At 45.7% G+C, this 18,617-nt stretch overlaps 1 protein-coding gene across 3 annotated transcripts in view; it reads left to right on the top strand.

The window, feature by feature from the left end:
- The window catches only part of FHOD3 (formin homology 2 domain containing 3), a 451,796-nt gene that overhangs the window by 424,681 nt on the left and 8,498 nt on the right, over positions 1–18,617 (top strand). For 2 of the 3 annotated variants that reach the window (XM_040632587.1, XM_040632586.1), the window contains 3 exons: positions 2,150–2,342; positions 7,810–7,984; positions 16,389–16,550. In XM_040632587.1, coding sequence (XP_040488521.1) covers positions 2,150–2,342; positions 7,810–7,984; positions 16,389–16,550 — 530 coding nt within the window. Of the gene's footprint in view, positions 1–2,149; positions 2,343–6,255; positions 6,280–7,809; positions 7,985–16,388; positions 16,551–18,617 lie in introns of all 3 variants that reach the window. The other variant, XM_040632585.1, reaches the window with a different exon arrangement.

Genomic DNA, 18,617 nt, shown 5'->3' with positions numbered 1-18,617 from the left:
GTGACCAGGTGCTGTTTTACAAAATAGAAAGACCAGGGAAGGCTTCTCTGAGGAGGTGGTATTTGGGCAGAATCCTGTAGGATGAGAGAGAGGGAATGGCTGGGACTAGACACCTTTCAGAGCCTGTGGTCCTGCCATTGGAATGGCCTCCGTGCCCTTCCTCACAGGCCCTACAGGCTCTCAGCCATCTCCGTGTCCCTGTAGGATCCCCCCCATATCACCCCTGGGGCCTGGGGCTTCTTCCAAGAATCTTGAGGAGTCCATTGTGGCTGGGTTCAGTGGAGTTGAGAGAGGAAGTGGGGCCGGTCGTGCAGTACCTTGTACAGATGGACCACATTTTGTTTACCTGTTCATTTGTTGGACGTTTGAGTCATTTTTGCCTTGTGGCTGTTATGATTACTGCTGCTATGAACATTTCTATAGAGGTTTGGTGTGGACACACATCTTCATGTCTTTTGGGTATATGCGTAGGAGCAAAGTTGCTGTATCATATGGTAACCCTGTGTAAACTTTGTAGGAACTGCCAGACTTTTCCATAGCAGCTGAACCGTTTTGTGTTTCTACCTGCTGCTGTATGAGGGCTCCAGTGTCTCCCCATTCTCACTGACACTTGTTACTGTCTGTGGTTTTGGTTTGCATTCCCCTAATGACTAGGGATGTGAAGCAACTTTTCATTTGGTCATTGGCTATTTGTGTGTCTTTTTTGGAGAAATGTCTATTCACATCCTTTGTCCATATTTTCTTTGTCTTTTCGGTGTTGGGTTGTAAGATTTCTTCATATATTCTGGATACAAATCTCTTATCAGACATATGATTTGCAAATTCTCTCCCATTGTTTTTTCACTCTTAATGGTGGTCTTTTGAAGCGCCAAAGTGTTTAATTTTGATGAAGTTGAGTTTATCTATGTTTTTCTTCAGTTGCCAGTGGTTTTGGTGTCACATATAAGAAGGAAATCATTGGCTAATCCAAAGTCATGAAAACTAACAGGCCATGTTCCTCTAAGAGCTTTATAGTTGTAGCTAAATTTTCTGTCTTTAAACAGCATTTTTTCAGCCTCTTCAATTACAAGTTGTATGTTTTACTTTATGATTCTTCACATAAAGAATATGCCCATTTCCCTCACTTGAAAACAAAACGAAACCCCTGTTCAATCTATACATATTAGAACAATCGAACACAGAAATAGTTGTCCACAAATAGTGGTATCATTTATATAAGACTGTTTGGTCTACATACAAATGTCCCTCTGTCTCCTAGTATCTTCTTTCTCATTTCCTGATAACTAAAAATGGTGTACATGTTTGCTTATTTAATTTCCTCTAGAAAACGTTTAAGTCAATAAAATCCAGTAAGTTTTCATTTATTAAGTTAAATAGCTGAAATTTATATCGTGCTGCTTGTGTGGTGTTTCCTAATAAAATTAAGATTGTATGTGGGGCGCCTGGGTGGCTCAGTCAGTTAAGCATCTGACTCTTGATTTCAGCTCAGGTCATGATCTCAGGGTCGTGAGATTGAGCCCCACGTTGACCTCCACACCAGACGTGGAGGCTGCTTAGGATTCTCTCTCTCCCTTTTCCTCTGCCCATCCCCTCCCCCCACTCATTTGTGTACTCTCAAAAAAAAAGAAAAAAGATTGTATATAAGATCATGAGAAAATATTTCAGAAGATATACTCACGGAAAACTTAATCAGCATTTTTACAAACCATCAGTTAACAGCTCATATGCTTGTGTTTATTCCAATAGGCATTAAAGCAGGTTCTCAAGGAATTGCTAAGCTATATTTCTTTATTCCATATTCAGTTCTTACATAACCTAGAAACTTGTGCAGTATTTTCTTTAAAATAGTGCTTTATCCTTTTTCTTGCAAAAGCTTTGCACATACATTTTAGAAAAACATTAAGACACTGAGAAGCAAAAACAGTAACTAATCTCCTAAAATCCTACCACCTAGACATCCTCCATCAGTGAGAAAGTGAGTTGAACTTGACTTCCAGTTGAATTTTTCGCTCAAGAAGACCCTGCAGCCCCAGAGCCCCAGGAATGAAGACCAATGCCTGCCTGATTGGTTTCTTGCTGAAAGTTTTCAGGCAATTGGTTTTGTTCCTTAGAACTGAAGTCATCACTGCTATTGGGTTTTTCATTGCAGGTTCCATTCCTTTTTGCTCTTCATGGGTCACCCGCCTTATGCAATTCGGGAAGTGAACATAAACAAATTCTGCAGGATCATTAGCGAGTTTGCACTGGAGTATCGCACCACCAGGGAAAGGGTTTTGCAGCAGAAACAGAAACGGGCCAACCACAGAGAGAGAAATAAGACCAGAGGGAAGATGATCACCGATGTAAGTTCCATGAAATCTGTCTCTTTGTGTCATTTATTGTGAAAGTAGACCAACCCCCGCAGTTTGGGGGCTGTGCCTTTTTTTTTTTTAATGTGAAAAAAAAATGCCATCTTTTAAAAAGTGCTCTTAAACTGTTCCTCTACTATGACTGTGAAAATCTGCTATATAATATACGTGGGACAAATACATGTAAATTAAGGATGTGTGGCTAGTGGAGGAACTTTAACCCATGTTGGAGTGTTGTAGGATGTGGTGTCATTAAAGGTTTGATTCCATTTTCAACCTCTGGGATGTGGGTAAAAGTGGAAGAAAAGAAAAAATATAAGAGACAATGCCATTTATCCTAGGAGAACAGATATACTGATTCAGGATTTTAATCGCCATAACAATGCTATATAACCAATCAGTTGACACATGGACCACCCATTCGAGGCATTGGAATCGAGAAATAATGGATGTGGTTGCTCAAAGACATAATCCGAGGGGTTCTTGGCAGTCCCTTGAGTCAGAGAATATTCAGGTGGGAAGAGATCCGCAGAACAGTGAATCCAACAGGAGTTCCCCAGAACCCTTTGGGGTGGGGGTGGGGGGCTGCACATGTGTATGCTGCCCCAGCTCCTGGGCTCCCCTCTCTCACCTCAGCCCCGAACCCTGCAGGACACAAGTGCTGTGGGCTTTCAGATGCAAGATGCTTTGTAAGTAGAGGAGAAAGGGATGTGGGAAGATGCCTGAGACAAAGACATACCATGCAGGTGCCTCCTTCTGGTGGGTCTTTGTAAAACTTAAGCCATCTGTATATGGATCTAAGAAGCACATTGGCTCTCAGTGATATGGAGAATGGGATGGGAAAAGGTCCAAGCAATAGAATGCCATCATCCTAGGGGTTGCAGGCCTCAACTGAGCTCAAGTCAGGGCGATTTCTTTGGGGAGGAACAAAATCAGTTCTGCCTTCTCATCCCCCAGAGGGTGTGCAGGTTGTAGGAGAAACAGAGGGCGCGTGATTACTGTCCACATTCTTCAGGAATGTGGAGACTGGATCCATCATTTTAGAAATTTTGTTGTAATTTTAAGGCACTTCTGAGAACAACTAGGGACTCATCCCCTCACCATTCCCTCACCAGACTCCTTGTTCCCCTGGAAATTTCTCAACCCTTAGATCACTTCTCTGCAGAGGGGCCCTGTGTACAGCCCATTGGTGGTTCTGGATGCCAGTGCCACCTGCCGAGACTCTCCCTTCTCGTCTCCTGAAATCTGGGTTCAGTAGGATGTGTAGCCTCCCAGAGGACAGAAACAGGAAGCAAACTGAATCCATCTGGGCAAACCGTGGCCCACTTCTCATTCCAAGGTGTTATTTTTAAAAGTTTTAAAAGGGGCTTCCTCGATTCTGTGGAAGTGAGACACATTGGCGGGTGAAAACTACAAGCCTGGTATGCTTATAGTTAGGAAAACACAAAAATTTCTTGCCAATTTCTTCAGATTTTTTTTTACAGATCCCACTAATTTTCAAATTCTGCCCTTCTATGAAAACATCTAGCTTGCCTATTTATAAACAGGAGTAAATATTTCTGGAGTTTGACTCAAAAATATTTAAATTCCCATTAAAACATGGACAGGGCGGACTTCAGGGTTCATCCTCAATGTCATCCAGTTTTCAGTGGGCACAGTGGCATCATTCACGTAGAGAGACTGCCATCTGCTGGAAGATTAGGATACTGTCACTTAAAACAAAGTAGAGCTGCTTTTCCCAACTCTCAATTAGCTTCCCTGTTGTGTGTCCAGCGCTGCCCTGGGGACCGACCAGCAGGTGACTACAGTAAAAGACAAGCTTATACCCCAAGGGTGTCCTCATGATCTGGTTAGAAAACCATATCAACTTAAAACTCTAAAAACAAAACCCAGCAATAGATGGAGTCCCTGAACATTAGAGCTGGAAATTCAATTCAATTTTTAGAGAAAACTGTGTGGCGAATCATTTGTTATATAGATGCCGGGTAAAATGAATGTGGAAGTGGTAGCAATTAAGCGGAGATGATTTTAGAAAAACAATTATTGTTTAAGACATAGTGAAATCTGGGTAAAGTCTGAACACCCTGCGTTTCGAGTCTGCCCTGTATCTGCCCTTGTGTGCCTGCCCTTCCTCTTCTTTCTCTGTTTCTGAAATGCAGAAGGCTTTCTTTTTCAAAATCCGGGGACCCTCCCAGGTAGGAGTCAGTGAGAAACTAAGGGATTCCTCGTCCTTGCTCCCCGAGCTAGTTCTAGACATAAAGGTGACATAGACAGGAAGCATAAGACAACCGTAGCCCTGTCTGCTGTGGTCATACTCAAGACAGGCTGCAAGAACTCAGACCATCAATCCCAGGCCCTCCATATCGGGGCAGTGGGGAGCTCTGTTGACCTTGAAAATGAAGGTCATTTTATTTTAGCAGCAAAATTATTTATTCAGGAATGGCAGAGGAATTGCAACTTGGGACATGCAGGCTATGATAAAACCATGGGCAAGTCCAGAGAACAAAGGAGAGGAACATGACTTTGAGCAAAGAGGGCATTGGGAGGGGCTGCTTCCAATGAAAGTCCTTTGGAAAAAAGTGAGCATCCCGGGTGGCAGTGGTTTCTCATTGGCTGAGTTGTGGCAGTTTCTCATTGGCTGGTCTGTTGCCAGGTGAGGAGAAAATCTTCATCTCTCTTGGGACGTAAGGTCGGCTACTTCCTGTTGGGGGCTGTGGTTGATGACCATAGTAAGGCATGAGAGCCCCCCCACCCCAGTGTCCTGACTATTTTAAATGTTTCCTTCAGTTTCGCAGGATGTCACCTCAGCTTTGTCTCCTACAAAAAGTTCCTTTGACGGATGTTGAGAAAGCTAGAGATTTTGTATATGTAGTTCCTTGCACATGGGCTGATGGTTGAGAAAACACCAGCCATCCTGGTTAAATAAATAAGCTCTAAGGTAGACATAAAAACAGAGCAGGACTGTCATCTCTGGGTGGAAAGCCATTTGCCTGGGGGTGGTGTGGAACGAGATGAACCGGAAGCATTTTGTCATTTCAGCTCTTGAAAGTTTAGTCGGTTCTCAAAAACCTTGTCTAATCTGCAGGCCTGGCCTTGTAACCTCAGTGGAAACACAGGTTATGTTGAGGGTGTGTTTAATCTAAAACCAGGAAATGGACATGACCTCCACCCTCAGTTTATTTTTAGGAAAGGAATATTTATTTAAAAGGTACTTAAAGAAGTTTATCTGGTGATAATTAAAAGTTGGGCACGTCCACTCAGAAAGCTTCCATGAGGGGCAGGTAGGATTTTTTAAAGAACTGAATTTCATGTTTTTGAGGCGAGAGTAATGGGAGCCAGTCTGCCTGGGGAGCCGTAGCACTTGTCCCATCTGGCCTGTGTGTGGAAGGATTCATGGAGGCCCGGACCTGGCAGCTGGGCAGGGAGGGCTCAAGCACTCGGGATGGGGAAGGGGGGGGCGGTAGTAGCTGACAGGTGGCACCAGGCAGGTGGAGGCTGGTCCACCTGCAGAGGCCCTGATGACCGGTGGGTTGTGGTGGGTTCCACAGGACATGGCCAGCTGAAGAGCAGGGCACAGAGCTGCGAGTTAAGTCTGTAGTAGTCAGGACACCAGGTACACTGGCTGGGCGCCCTTGGGCGGCCTCAGGAGGTTGGTCTGGAGCCCCACAAATTCCTCCTGACTTTGGTCAGAACTGGCCTTGGGGCTCAGAGAGGGAATGTCTGGACACGGGCGGGAGGGCTATGCAGTCAGGGCCTGGCCGCTCCCACATCAGAAGGGCGGATTCCGGTTGTGGTGGCCAATTTCTGTATTTGGAATTTGATATGACATTGAGATGATCTCATCTTTACTAACTTCTGTACCTTCTAAGAATCCCTTCTGTCTTTTCCACCCCGTCCTGTCCTCTAGACTGATGAAGAGGATGAAGTGGAGGTAGGACTGTTGAATAAACCTGAAGAACGCCACATTTGACCTTCCCAAGTGTGCTGTAGAGTCTAACCTGACCTAAGCAGCATGAGGCCTCAGCACCACCCAGTGCTCTAAACCATGCATGATCGTTTTCCGGTTGCTTTCCGTGTGATCACTAACCTTACGTGGGTTCTCATCATGATGGGTATGCCAGGAATCAAAAGGCTCACTGCATTTTCCAAGCCATTCCTGAGTCCCAGGGCCTGTCAAGAATGCCAGGTTCAGCTGATCTAATATTGGAGATATTCTCCCAATATTGGAGAAGTGGACAGGGACTCCTCCTTCCAGCCCCCTGCCTGAGCCTTTTGGCAACCCAAATATGAGAACTGGATTCTAGAATAACCATGGAAAGAGCCCTAAAACCAAAGAGGAATTGGGACAGCAGCCATGGAAGTGGTCATCACTCATGGGCAGCCTTTGACTTGGGCCCCTTTTCCATTGGATTCATTGGAATTCATGCGTGCAGGGGTGAGAGGGCAGGGGCTCCTCCTCCTGGCCCAGGTGCAGAGGGGAGAACCAGAGACGTCAGGACCAATTGGCCCTGGAAGGTGAGGGAGCAGGGCAGAGGGTACTAGCAGATGTGTCCTGGGCCCTGGTGCCATGGCTGAGACACTCGATGAAAAGAGGAAGCCAAGAATCTGTGGGACTGCTCTTTGCAAACATTGATCTGACTTTCTCCTTCTCATCCAGCGGTTTGGCCTTCTGTACATATGGCCCAGTATTCCAGCATAGCTCTTTTAAAGCATATATGCCCTGATTCTTTGCTCAGCTACAGTTAGAGAATATGATCATGTACATGGAATGCGTGTTCAAGCAACCCCATTTCTGACACAGCCAGAAGCAATGAGTTGCCAAACTCCATTTCAGCATGAATTTCTATGTCATGTTCTGGTCTGGGCCCTGCAGCTGATTCCCCTGGGGCCTTTGGCAAGTCACTGAATTTTGGAGGGCTTCAGTTTCCTTCTCTGTCAAGTGGGATGGGACTAGACCTGGAAAGAGTCTCCCCAGTGCTTACCATAGTAGGATTCTTATAACTGAATCCCACTTTTTAAATGCTAACATCCTCAGTGATCTATAAAAAAATTTTAACTGCTCTCTGGTGCTAAATTTTTAAAAAATCTCAATACATTTGATTAATTGGGCATATTTTAATTCTCATATCAGGGCTTTGTGTTAAAAACAGATGGGGTTTCTGAGTTCTTCCCAGGGTTCCGGTCATTCGCCGCTAGCAGGCACCCACTGAGGGCAGCTGCGGTGGGGCAGGAGAGCCACTGAAGCGGACGGGTGTGTGGGCCTTCTGGGAGCAGCTCTGTTCTTTCTGAGAGGAGAACTTCCCGTATCCATGGACATTTGTCATTGGCTCACGGACAACCTTAGGGACTGCCGTAGAGAGCGTGTCTGCAGAATGCATATAAACACGAAGAGGTTTTCCTCAACTGAAGTTGGTTTTTGGGGAGTCCCCTCACGCCCTAACCCCTACTTTTGGTCTTGTAGTCCGGCAAGTTCTCCAGCAGCTCTCCAGCACCTCTGAGCCAGCCGCAGGGCCTGAGCTACGCGGAGGATGCCACGGAGCACGAGAACATGAAGGCTGTGCTGAAGACCTCGTCGCCCGCCATGGAAGACGCCACCCCGGTGCTGGGCGTCCGCACCCGCAGCCGAGCAAGCCGAGGTAACTCCTGGCTGGGGGACGGTGGGCGGGGTGCCTTCCCCCTCTGGTCTGGTCCCTGTCATGGGGTTACAGATGGCTGTGTCCAGGAAGTATCTGCTAAGGACCACCACACCCCCAGGACCGCCAGGGCTGACGTAGCCACTTGCCTTCACTCACATCTCTGTGACTCACTGTAGTTCCTCATCTCAAGCCACACGGCGCTCCCACAAGTGTAACTCCATTCACACAAGAGGAGTTATGATTATGAAAACCCTTATGGGTTAAAGTGAGGGTCAGCAAGCCATGGCCCTGGGCCCAATTCAGTTGGCCACCTGTTATGTAAATGAGGTGTTCACTGGAGCACAGCCAGGCGGACTGTGTGGGTGCTATCCATGGTGCACAAATGCGGTGGTGGCATGGGTGAGCGGTTGTAGAAGAGACTCGGGGGCCCGTAGAGCCTCAGGTTTTCACTGGCTGGCCCTGTGTAGGGAAAGGTTGCTGGATTCAAGCACTGCCCCTTTGTGCCTTTTAAAATCTTTAGAGGCAAGGAAGAAATGAAAACTAAAGGTGCTAAAGACAGATAAGAGTTTCTAGGTTTGTTTTATAACTTGGAAGGGATATTTTACTTTAATTGAGAATTAAGGTGCATTTTTCACCTGCGAATGTTTAGCGGTGTTCCCGGATCCAGACTGACAGCACATGAACCCCTCCTCAGCTTCCATACTGCCTGCAAAACGCAGCCCATGCTATTCATGCTGTCCCTTGGGGCCCTCTGTGGTCTGGTCCCAGCCTGTCTCCCACACTTGGGACTCACGCACTCCCACATTGTGAGCACCGCCCTTCCCCGCACCCTGTGTCTCCCTGAGCCCCTCTGCTGTTGATGCTGTCCCCTTTTCTTCTGCCAGTCCAGCCCCCATTCACCTTCAGAACCTACCTACTCCTCCATACTCCTCAACTCGAGGGCCACGCCTTCCTCCCACACACTCCCGAACCCCCAGTTCAGGCTGCCTCAAAATTACAGACTTTATCACTAAAGAGAATGAACTCCTGGAGGACAGGCTTTCTCCTCTTGGCGTTTGCTTAACACATGCAATGTGCACAGCTAGAAGGCGTTATCACTTACTGTCTAAGCTGTTATGCTCTGGCATGTGACAGCGGTTCTGGTAGTGATTATACTGGGTGACAAAAGAGAACAGGCCAGGTAAACTGGGTTGTGGGTTAGCTTACCTCTCACAGAAACTCGGTAAAGCAATGAGCCCATGCAGTACCCATCAGGCATCGTCCCAGGCTCAGGAGAACATTCCAGCTCACAAGATGACAGAAAGGCAGGTTGAGCTGCAATGGAAAAACCCCTGAGAAAGCCCTTCAGTGACTTCTGCCTTTGCGGACTGACCAGTGCTTTGGAATTTTGCTGTTGTCAACTCTGTTACATATAAACAAAAAATGATAGTAACAATAAATTCAACATAAGAGAAAAAATAAATGTAGTTTCAAGTTTTCTTTAGAAGAAAGTGGGTCACACGGTGCATAGAGATTCTTGGAGCTTCTTGTCAGCCCAAGGACCACAGGCTGCCATCTACGGAGGAGTCTTGAAAGGGCTTCAGGCCATGTTCCAGATCCCTATGGTTTATGTGGGATTCCCTAGTGGAGCTGCACTTCAGGCTTTTTATGAAATTAGCAGATGTTTTTCTTATTTCATGTGAGTTCTGTATCACCCTAGTTCATTTCTCTGCTTCTTAATGTTGGACTTCCGTCTTTACCTTTTAGCAGGGTTTTTACTTTGATAAGCAGTTAACATGACAGAAGAAGAGCTGCCTCCCTCCGCCTTCGCCCCAGTGTTATCCTGAGACACAGACAAAGTAGGAAAGTTCTATCTTCTACTACAACCTTGATTCCCAAACTATACCCCAAATACTTCCAAATATTATTATTATGTCAAAGAATCAAAGATTGGGTTCTCTGGGATTTGGTTTTCCCAAACCCCCTGAGTTCTCGGTAGTCTTGACTGTGGAGTTAAGAAAATACATAAATACTCTGCTTTAGCAATGAAAGGGCACCCTTTTGGTGACCAACAGCAGACAGACACACCTATGAAGAACCATAGTCCTGAATACTCTATGTGGTATGTTCTGATTGTCTGATTTTCTTTCTTTTTTTTAAAAGACATTTATTTATTTGAGAGAGCACACATGGTGGTTGGGGGGTGATGGAGAGGGAGAGAGAATCTCAAGCAGACTCCTACTAAGTGTGGAGCCCAATGCAGAGCCTGATCTCACAACCCTGAGATCATGGCCTGAGCCAAAATCAAGAGTTAGACTTTTAACCAGCTGAGCCACCCAGGCACCCCTGATGACCTGGTTTTCTACAAGGAAGGAGAGGTGTCCTCTTCTTGGCCAGTGCTATATATAGAAGGCTTCCATTTCTCAGGAAACCAAGTAGTGACACAGAGAAAGAATGCATAAGCAAGAAAAGATAGGAAAAAGTGGGGAAGATCAGATGGTGAAAAAAATAGTACCATTAAATGCTTTGCAGTGGAGATTCTCATTCTAGATGGAGCATCGAACAAGGATAAGAATAAATAAAACAGTTTTGCAGTGTTTTGGGGTGTGTGGAAGGGAATCCGTTGTACCTGTGGTACTCAAAAAGACCTAAGACATTCCATGGGTGAGTCTAGACTCTGTGGGCCCCAGCAGCTCTTGCAGGCTTTGTGTCCTGGCCACGAAGAGTATGGAGAGGGAACATGGCCACCACGAAGATGAAGGGCAGCATTAGTGCCTGCACTGAGTTGACCACAGCCATCAGGAGCGTTGAGCCCCTGTACCTGGGTGGGTGCAAGAGTAGCTTGGTGGAAGCCATCGAAGGAGATGGAGCCTAGTTTGTCTAATGGAACATAACAGACTGTGCTAATTTTAAAAGAGAAAGGGATTAGAAAGAAAGGCTGTTCAGTTTCTCTGCACATTCAGGGACTTCTGCTTCCAGATGGCACGTAGTAGGGAGTGGCAGGCCACCACTCCTTCTAAAACAACTGCAATTTTTTTTTTTCTAATGGCAAGAGCTTTCTTTTAAAAGGTATCAGTNTAGACAAACTAGAATTGTAGATGAGCTGAGCGTGCCTGTCCAGGACCATTTGCTATGTCCGGGCATAGGCTGAGAATTGGATCTGCCATGGGCAGAGAGACTCGGATAGGGGAGAGAAGCCAGCAGAGCGTCCAACAGCCATGGGATGCTGCCACAAGGGATTGGAAGTAGAGGGTCTCTGAACCCCGAGACCGTGTTCTCCGTGAGACATTTGCTAAGTGCCGGGGCAGCATGGAGACAGGGAGGCAGAGCCAGAAAGGCTGGAGGAAGTCTGCTGTAGCCTTGAAGGTCTGAGGAAACAAAACCAAACTGGACTGAGCATCTTCAACAAATACATACAGCTATTTAGAAACAGAGGTGGACGGATTCTTCATTAAAACTACAGTCCAGTCCCAACCCCACTCAGTACTTCACCATGTCTGCTTCACAGAAGAGTGAAGGCTGGGGGAAAGGACACCGACCCCGGTCTCTGCATCCTTCTGTACACAAAGTGCAGTGCATAGTCCAAATTACAAGCTAAGAGGAAAAGATGAAAATGTGCCCGGCAAGGAAAAGGAGGCAGAAGCAGCAGATCCAAAGGTGGTCCAGATGTTGAAATTTACAGCCAAGGTTTAACCATGACAAATGTTAATGTAAAGGAAAATACGTACAAATTGATTAAAAGGTGGATCATTTCAACAGCAAATTGGAACTTACTCGTAATCAAATAGACGTTGGAGAACTGCAAAAGAAATATCCGAAATAAGGAACTCATTGGATGGGTTTAACAGCAGACTCAGCCCAGCAAAAGATAGAATTCAAAAGACAAGTTATTAGAAAATGCACAGAGTGAAGCATAGGAAAAAATGGACAGAACAGAATAAAATGTAAGGTGTGAGGTGCACAATCAAATGGTCTCACCTGTATGTAATTGGAGCAGCAGCAGGAGGGTAAGAAGCATTAACTAAGGAGCTGATGGCTGAGAATCTCCAATGCTGATGATAGATATCAACCCACGTATTTAAGAAACTTAGCAAACCCAAGGAGAATAAATAAAAAGAAAACCATGCCTAGGTATAATGTAGGCAGACTGCTAAAAACCAACGATGAAGATAACATCTTTTAAAAAGCCGATGTAAAAGATATATTACCCTTCTAAGGTACACCCATCAGAATGAGGGCTCACTGTCATCAGGAGCCATGGAAGTCAGAAGAAAGTGGAATGACATCTTCAAACTGCCAAGGGGAAAACCTTTAAACCTAGAAGTCTGTATCCAGGGAAATTCTTTCAGAAACACAGGAAAACTTTTATTATGTTAAAATATAATCTCTTTTTTGATACAATTATTACCCTTTTAGACTATTATTTTAGGTCAGATTTTTAAGAGAAAAAATAAATTAGTGTTTTCTTTCAAACTGCAGTTTACATTTTTTAAAATTGAAGTATAGTCAACACATGTCACATGAGTTGCAGGTGTACAACACTGATTCAACAAGTGTATGTTATCAATTTACATATTTTTTAAAACTGAAGTCAAAATAAAGTGATACGGTGCTATCAGAGTCTGTAATACTTCATTCCTTCTGCCACATCTCACTATATATAAATGTCTTGTGAGGCATCTGGGTGGCTCGGTCGGTTAGGCATCCAACTCTTGATTTCAGCTCAGGTCATGATCTCAGGGTCATGAGATCGAGCCCTGCACTGCGCTCCACACTCAGTGGGGGAGTCTGCTTGAAATTCTCTCCCTCTGCCCTCACCCCCTCACTCACACCCACACATTCTCTCTCTCTCTAAAGTAAATAAATCTTTGGAAAAAAAAATAAATGTCTTGCTAACACTTGGGAGGCTGTGGTGAGCCAGTGGCCTCTTGGGGTCTGTAAAAAGTATGGGCAGTGGTTCCCTGATGCTATATGTGGGTGCAGGGTTCCAGGGAAAATAGCTTATACATGACCAGAAAGAATGCATTTAAAGTTATCAGGCAGGAAAGTAACCTAGGAGAGGGGGGGATAAAAAAAGCAGAAGCAGGCCTGAGGCCATAAAAGAATGAAATCATCACAAAACCAGGTCTGGCAATCCTGAACATATGGCAGCACGTCCCTTTGAAGCCTCTCTTGACATATTACAGTGAAAGCGGATCCCTAGGGATGTCGCAGATGGGAAGAATAGGGAATTCTTAGTAGGAGAATCAGATGATGCCTTCATTTTTGGCCCAGTGCTCTGAAAATGTATTATGAGCAAAGACAGTTGATTGAAACTTGTGTGTTTTTGGAAGGGTAATTTGGCATCTCTTAAAATGAGATACAGAATTATAAATCACTAGGTAGAAGGGAAAACAGGAAATTGCTGGGCAAAACACAATTGTATTATGGATTGCCCTGTCTGCTCTGAGGAAGACCACTGATCAGAGGCGCCGAAGGGTCCCAGTGTGAGAGCTGTGCCAATGGGAGGCCTCTTGCCTCCAGTTAGACCACCTGGACCATCCCAAGAATGCAGCAAAGTTCAGCCATTTCAAAACTTCTTTTCTGAGAAGAGCCTATTTTTAAAGGGATTTATGATGCTGAAAAATCTCATCTGATGGAAGCAAGTAGATCAAGTGCCCTTGGGCATAAGCAGAAAAAAATACAATTTGCTGTTTTTGTATATGCCAGCGCTGTAGCTATGCTCCCATTCATACAACGAAGGTTTAAAATGACAACAACAACAACAACAAAACTTTGTCATTGGAAGACATATTGACCTCTAGCCACAGATCCATGCATGTTGGGGGTGGGGGGTCCAGGAATCCTGCTACTCCTTTTGCAAAGTGTGAATTATTTATGTATGCAGTTCAGCAGTGTGCATTTTACTGGCAGAAATTAGGACTAAATGATAGCACATTACGTATTTACTGTAAAATTTCAACCACAAACACATGTCCGCAAGAATCACAGTCTACTGAACTGTGATCAGCTGTTCCCAGCTATTGCCATCGATATCCAAATGGCAAAAGGTTTTAAAAATTAGTATGGGAATAGAACTCAAGAATTTAAGGTAAAGAGGGGCGCTTGGGTAGCACAGGCGTTGGGTGTCTGCCTTCAGCTCAGGGCGTGATCCCAGCGTTCCGGGATCGAGCCCCACATCGGGCTCCTACGCTGGGAGCCTGCTTCTTCCTCTCCCACTCCCCTGCTGTGTTCCCTCTCTCGCTGGCTGTCTCTCTGTCAAATGAATAAATAAAATCTTAAAAAAAAAAAAAAAAGAATTTAAGGTAAAGAGGTACTAACATTTCTGCCTGTGGTTTGAGAAAAGCTGACTGGTCTTCAGCCTCAGCTGGACCTTCGGCTCCACATACCTGTGTTCCATAGGCACAGGGTGTGAGAACACACCTACAGGCTTCTGAAGTTGTATGTTTGTTACAAAGGGCCGTGTTTGTGGAGGAGATTCACACTTTTGAGCACATTGCACATTTTTCTTCTTACAGAAGCTTATTTCCCATCTTAGAGATTTCACAAGGAAGTTAATCTGTCACAAAGGCACATTTCTTGATATATTATAGCATTCATTTCTAACTGTTGAACATGACTTGGGAGCTTATGTTTTTGTGGGGCTTTCTTCTTGCTTGTCTACAGGCAGATGCTTTTATGCCAGATTTAGACCTGCTCTGTTTTAATATACAATTATTTATAAATGTATTTTTCTGGTCAAGAAGCAGAGAAAAATTTATGTCGGTTCCTCCTTTGCTAGTTGAAGAAGATAATCCTGTTACGATTTTTAAAAATATTTTATTTATTTATTTGAGAGAAAGAGCACGCACAAGCAGGGGGAGTGAGAGAGGGAGTCTGACACAGGACTCGATCCCAGGACCCTGGGATCATGACTTGAGCTGAAGGCAGACGCTTAACCAACTGAGCCACCCAGGTGCTCCTCCTGTTATGATTTTTAAAGCTTAAGTAATCTAGGGTGGGTAAGTCAGTTAAGCAGTTGACTCTTGATTTCGGCCCAGGTCATGATCTCAGGGTCATGAGATCAAGCCCTATGTTGGGCTCTGGGCTCAGTGGGGCGTCTACTTGAGATTCTCTCTCTCCCTCTGTACCTTCCCCCATGCGTTCACTTGGGCTAGCTCGCTCTCTCTAAAAATAAATAAACCTTAAAAAAATAAAGTTCCTTAAAAAAAAAAAAAGATCAAGTAATCCAAAGATAAGCTGTTATAAAATCCAAAATCCATTTTCTTTTTTCTTTTTTTTTAATTATATTTTTTTATTATATTATGTTAGTTACCATACAGTACATCCCTGGTTTCTGATGTAAAGTTTGATGATTCGTTAGTTGTGTATAACACCCAGTGCACCATGCAATACGTGCTCTCCTTACTACCCATCACCAGCCTATCCCATTCCCCCACCCCCCTCCCCTCTGAAGCCCTCAGTTTGTTTCTCAGAGTCCATAGTCTCTCATGCTTCATTCCCCCTTCTGATTACCCCCCCTTTCTTTATCCCTTTCTTCCCCTACTGATCTTCCTAGTTCTTATGTTCCATAGATGAGAGAAATCATATGATAATTGTCTTTCTCTGCTTGACTTATTTCACTTAGCATTATCTCCTCCAGTGCCGTCCATGTTGCAGCAAATGTTGAGAACTCGTTCTTTCTGATAGCTGAGTAATATTCCGTTGTACATATGGACCACAACTTCTTAATCCAGTCATCTGTTGAAGGGCATCTCAGTTCCTTCCACGATTTAGCTATTGTGGACATTGCTGCTATGAACATTGGGGTGCACATGGCCCTTCTCTTCACTATGGCTGTATCTTTGGGGTAAATACCCAGTAGTGCAATGGTTGGGTCATAGGGTAGCTCAATTTTTAACTTTTTAAGGGACCTCCACACTGTTTTCCAGAGTGGCTGTACCAACTTGCATTCCCACCAACAATGTAGGAGGGATCCCCTTTCTCCACAAAATCCATTTTCTTTAACTAGAAGAAAAGTTAGGGTCGGTTGACATTCACTCGGCATGGACAGCCATGGCTGGAGAGCTGAATGAACGCACATCTCAGGACCTCACTGGGTGTGCATCACCGAGTGTCTGTGCTGTGCGCTGTGTTGTGGGGTCTGCCCTCCCACCATCACGGGGCCTGTCAGGTGGAGGCCTTCGGTAGCTGTGTTACAGGGTCCTATTAGTTAAGTGCTCCAAGTGCGCGTGAGTGGCAGTAGCGGCCACAGGTCACCGTGGCGCCCCTGCGGTGGGGGGCGGGTGAGTACCCCGGGATCTGCGGGCTCATTTGCTTGCTCTGGCCGCAGGTGTGATCCGTTGCTGACAGAGCTCCATGCCTGGAAGAGAGCGTTGGCATTTTCTCTAGTGTGTTCCTTCTCTCTGGTTGTTTCATTCTTCAGGATCCGCTAGTTCATGGACTATGGGAACTGATGACTCCCCTAACGTCACGGATGATGCAGCCGATGAGATCATGGATCGCATTGTCAAGTCGGCCACCCAGGTGCCCAGTCAGCGAGTGGTGCCTCGGGAGAGGAAGCGCTCCCGGGCCAACCGGAAGTCTCGTAAGTGCCTTGGAGCTCGGGTGAGGGACTGGCCCTACAGGGACCTGGCCTCTTGTTCTACATGCCCTGGGAGGGACAGACACTTAGAGGCCAGCTCCAGTCAGTTGTCAGTGATGCCTGGAGGGTCACCCGGACTCATCAACGAAAGGTTTCTTGGTTGACGATCAATGTTACCATTGTGGGGGGGGGGGCTGCAGCCACACCTGTCCAGTGTATTTGCCACTTCTGGTCAGGCCTCCCTCAATTCTTACTCTGTTCCCAAGAGGGTCCAAAAGACCCTGAAATATCTCTGACGTGCAGGGATAGGTACAGGGGGGCCATTGCCAAGCACTGCCCCAGTGCTTTGCTGAGGCCATATTTCTGCATCAGGGACCATTTTCTAGCTGAAGATGGGTTCCCTAGGGATTCACTGCTGCTCACAGATATGTCGAAGGTGAAAATCAATGATTTTATAGTCATTGGGGTGCTCGGAATACTTAATGTTAATCTAGGTTGACCAGTTTATTTTGTTTCTTTTGGTACCAGAGAATTCCACTAAATCAAAGGGACTGATTTTCCCCTTTGTCTGAACCCACGGCCTGCTCCTGCCCACGGAAGGATGGGCGTGGGGCTGCCTCTGTGGGCACCATGCTAACTCTCAAAGGGGCTGCTCTCCATAGAGAAACAGGGTTCCTCTGTATCTGTCTGCATGAGCCATGACCCTCGCGTGTTTTAGGAAAGAGCTCAGCCCCCAACCTTTGGCCCAGTGCTGCATCACTCAGCTCAGGAGACCAGCTTGAGTCTCTACCGGCTCTGCCTCCAGGAATGAGGGATGGCAAGGAGCATAGGGATCTGTGACCATCACAAGAGGGAAGACTGCTTACCTCTGCCAGTACTGGCTCCAAAAAGTGAAAGGAAAGTGACTCCAGGTAGGCAGGAGTTCAGTAAGAACTCGGACTCGGTTTGGTGCCACCTTTGAGATTCACGCAGGAGGGGATCAGGGTTTGAGCTGCAGAGCCCAAGGAAGAGGGCTGAGAGAAGATGCCAGGCAGGGGAGTGCCCTCACGGAAGGTGGGCATTGTGGGGCCAGAGGCCTCAGAAAAGGAGACCGAGTGAGGCAGTGACATGGCCAGTGCCTGGAGGCCGAGGGTATGTGCTCCTCCCCTGGGTTATATGCCTGTGTTGGCAAAGAGTGTAGGCCCTGCCCTCTGGTCTAGAGAGAACCAGATTCTTAGAGAGACACATAATGTCGCTGGGAACAACAACACAGTCATAATTAATTTTCCTCTTCAATCTGGCCAGGGAGACATTTTGCCTGTGTTTGTGGTTGACATAAACCAATTTCCTGTGGTACCATTTCCATTCCAATCTTATGCAAAACAGCCGTATATTCTTTTTAGTTAGCCAAACACATTTTATTCTGTGGTGCAGTTACTACAACAAATACAGCCCTGCTTGTATGTGAGTGTTTATCTCTGACAGGCTTAATTTATTAGTAATGGCACCATCAACAGAAATTTAAGACGGGGGAAAGTTACTTTGATTTCTGTTGAAGAGGGATGATAAACTCCAGCTTTCTTGCAAGAGGTTAAAGGAATGAGAAAAAAACCAGCTTGCAAAATCGATGTGAAGTTCCATGGTTTGGACAATGCTGTATTTGATTTGATTGTTTAATGGCCATGGTGAGGCAAGTGGGTAATGAATAACCAACGTATTTGGGCCATCACTCATTTGGCTAAAGACAGTAATAGTCCAGCTATTGCAGGAAACCAAACAGAATCCACCCCATAACCTAGAAATTTACAACCTCTAAGCCGCTGGAGCATCCTCCAAGATAATTAAATGTCTGCTTTCGTGTTTGATGCTGGTGACTGGGACTGCGCCGGCCAAATGTCCTGCTAAAGCTTGAAATATGCAGCTGGTGGGGGCACAGGGAAGGCGTCTTAATCGATTTGCAGGTTCCCGTGGCTCAGTTCTGCTTTTCCAGCTGGTGACAATCCGGGTTTCAAGTGTTTTGACTTGTACAGTGATTTTTAGTCTGTGAAATGGTGGACCCAATGCCCTCTCATGTGCCTGCCCCTGATTCCA

Source organism: Ursus maritimus, unplaced genomic scaffold (genome assembly GCF_017311325.1).
Source record: "Ursus maritimus isolate PB19 unplaced genomic scaffold, ASM1731132v1 scaffold_18, whole genome shotgun sequence".
NCBI classification, from domain to species: Eukaryota; Metazoa; Chordata; class Mammalia; order Carnivora; family Ursidae; genus Ursus; species Ursus maritimus.
The sequence above is the reverse complement of the archived record's forward strand: the minus strand, read 5'-3'. Positions and strand labels throughout refer to the sequence as shown.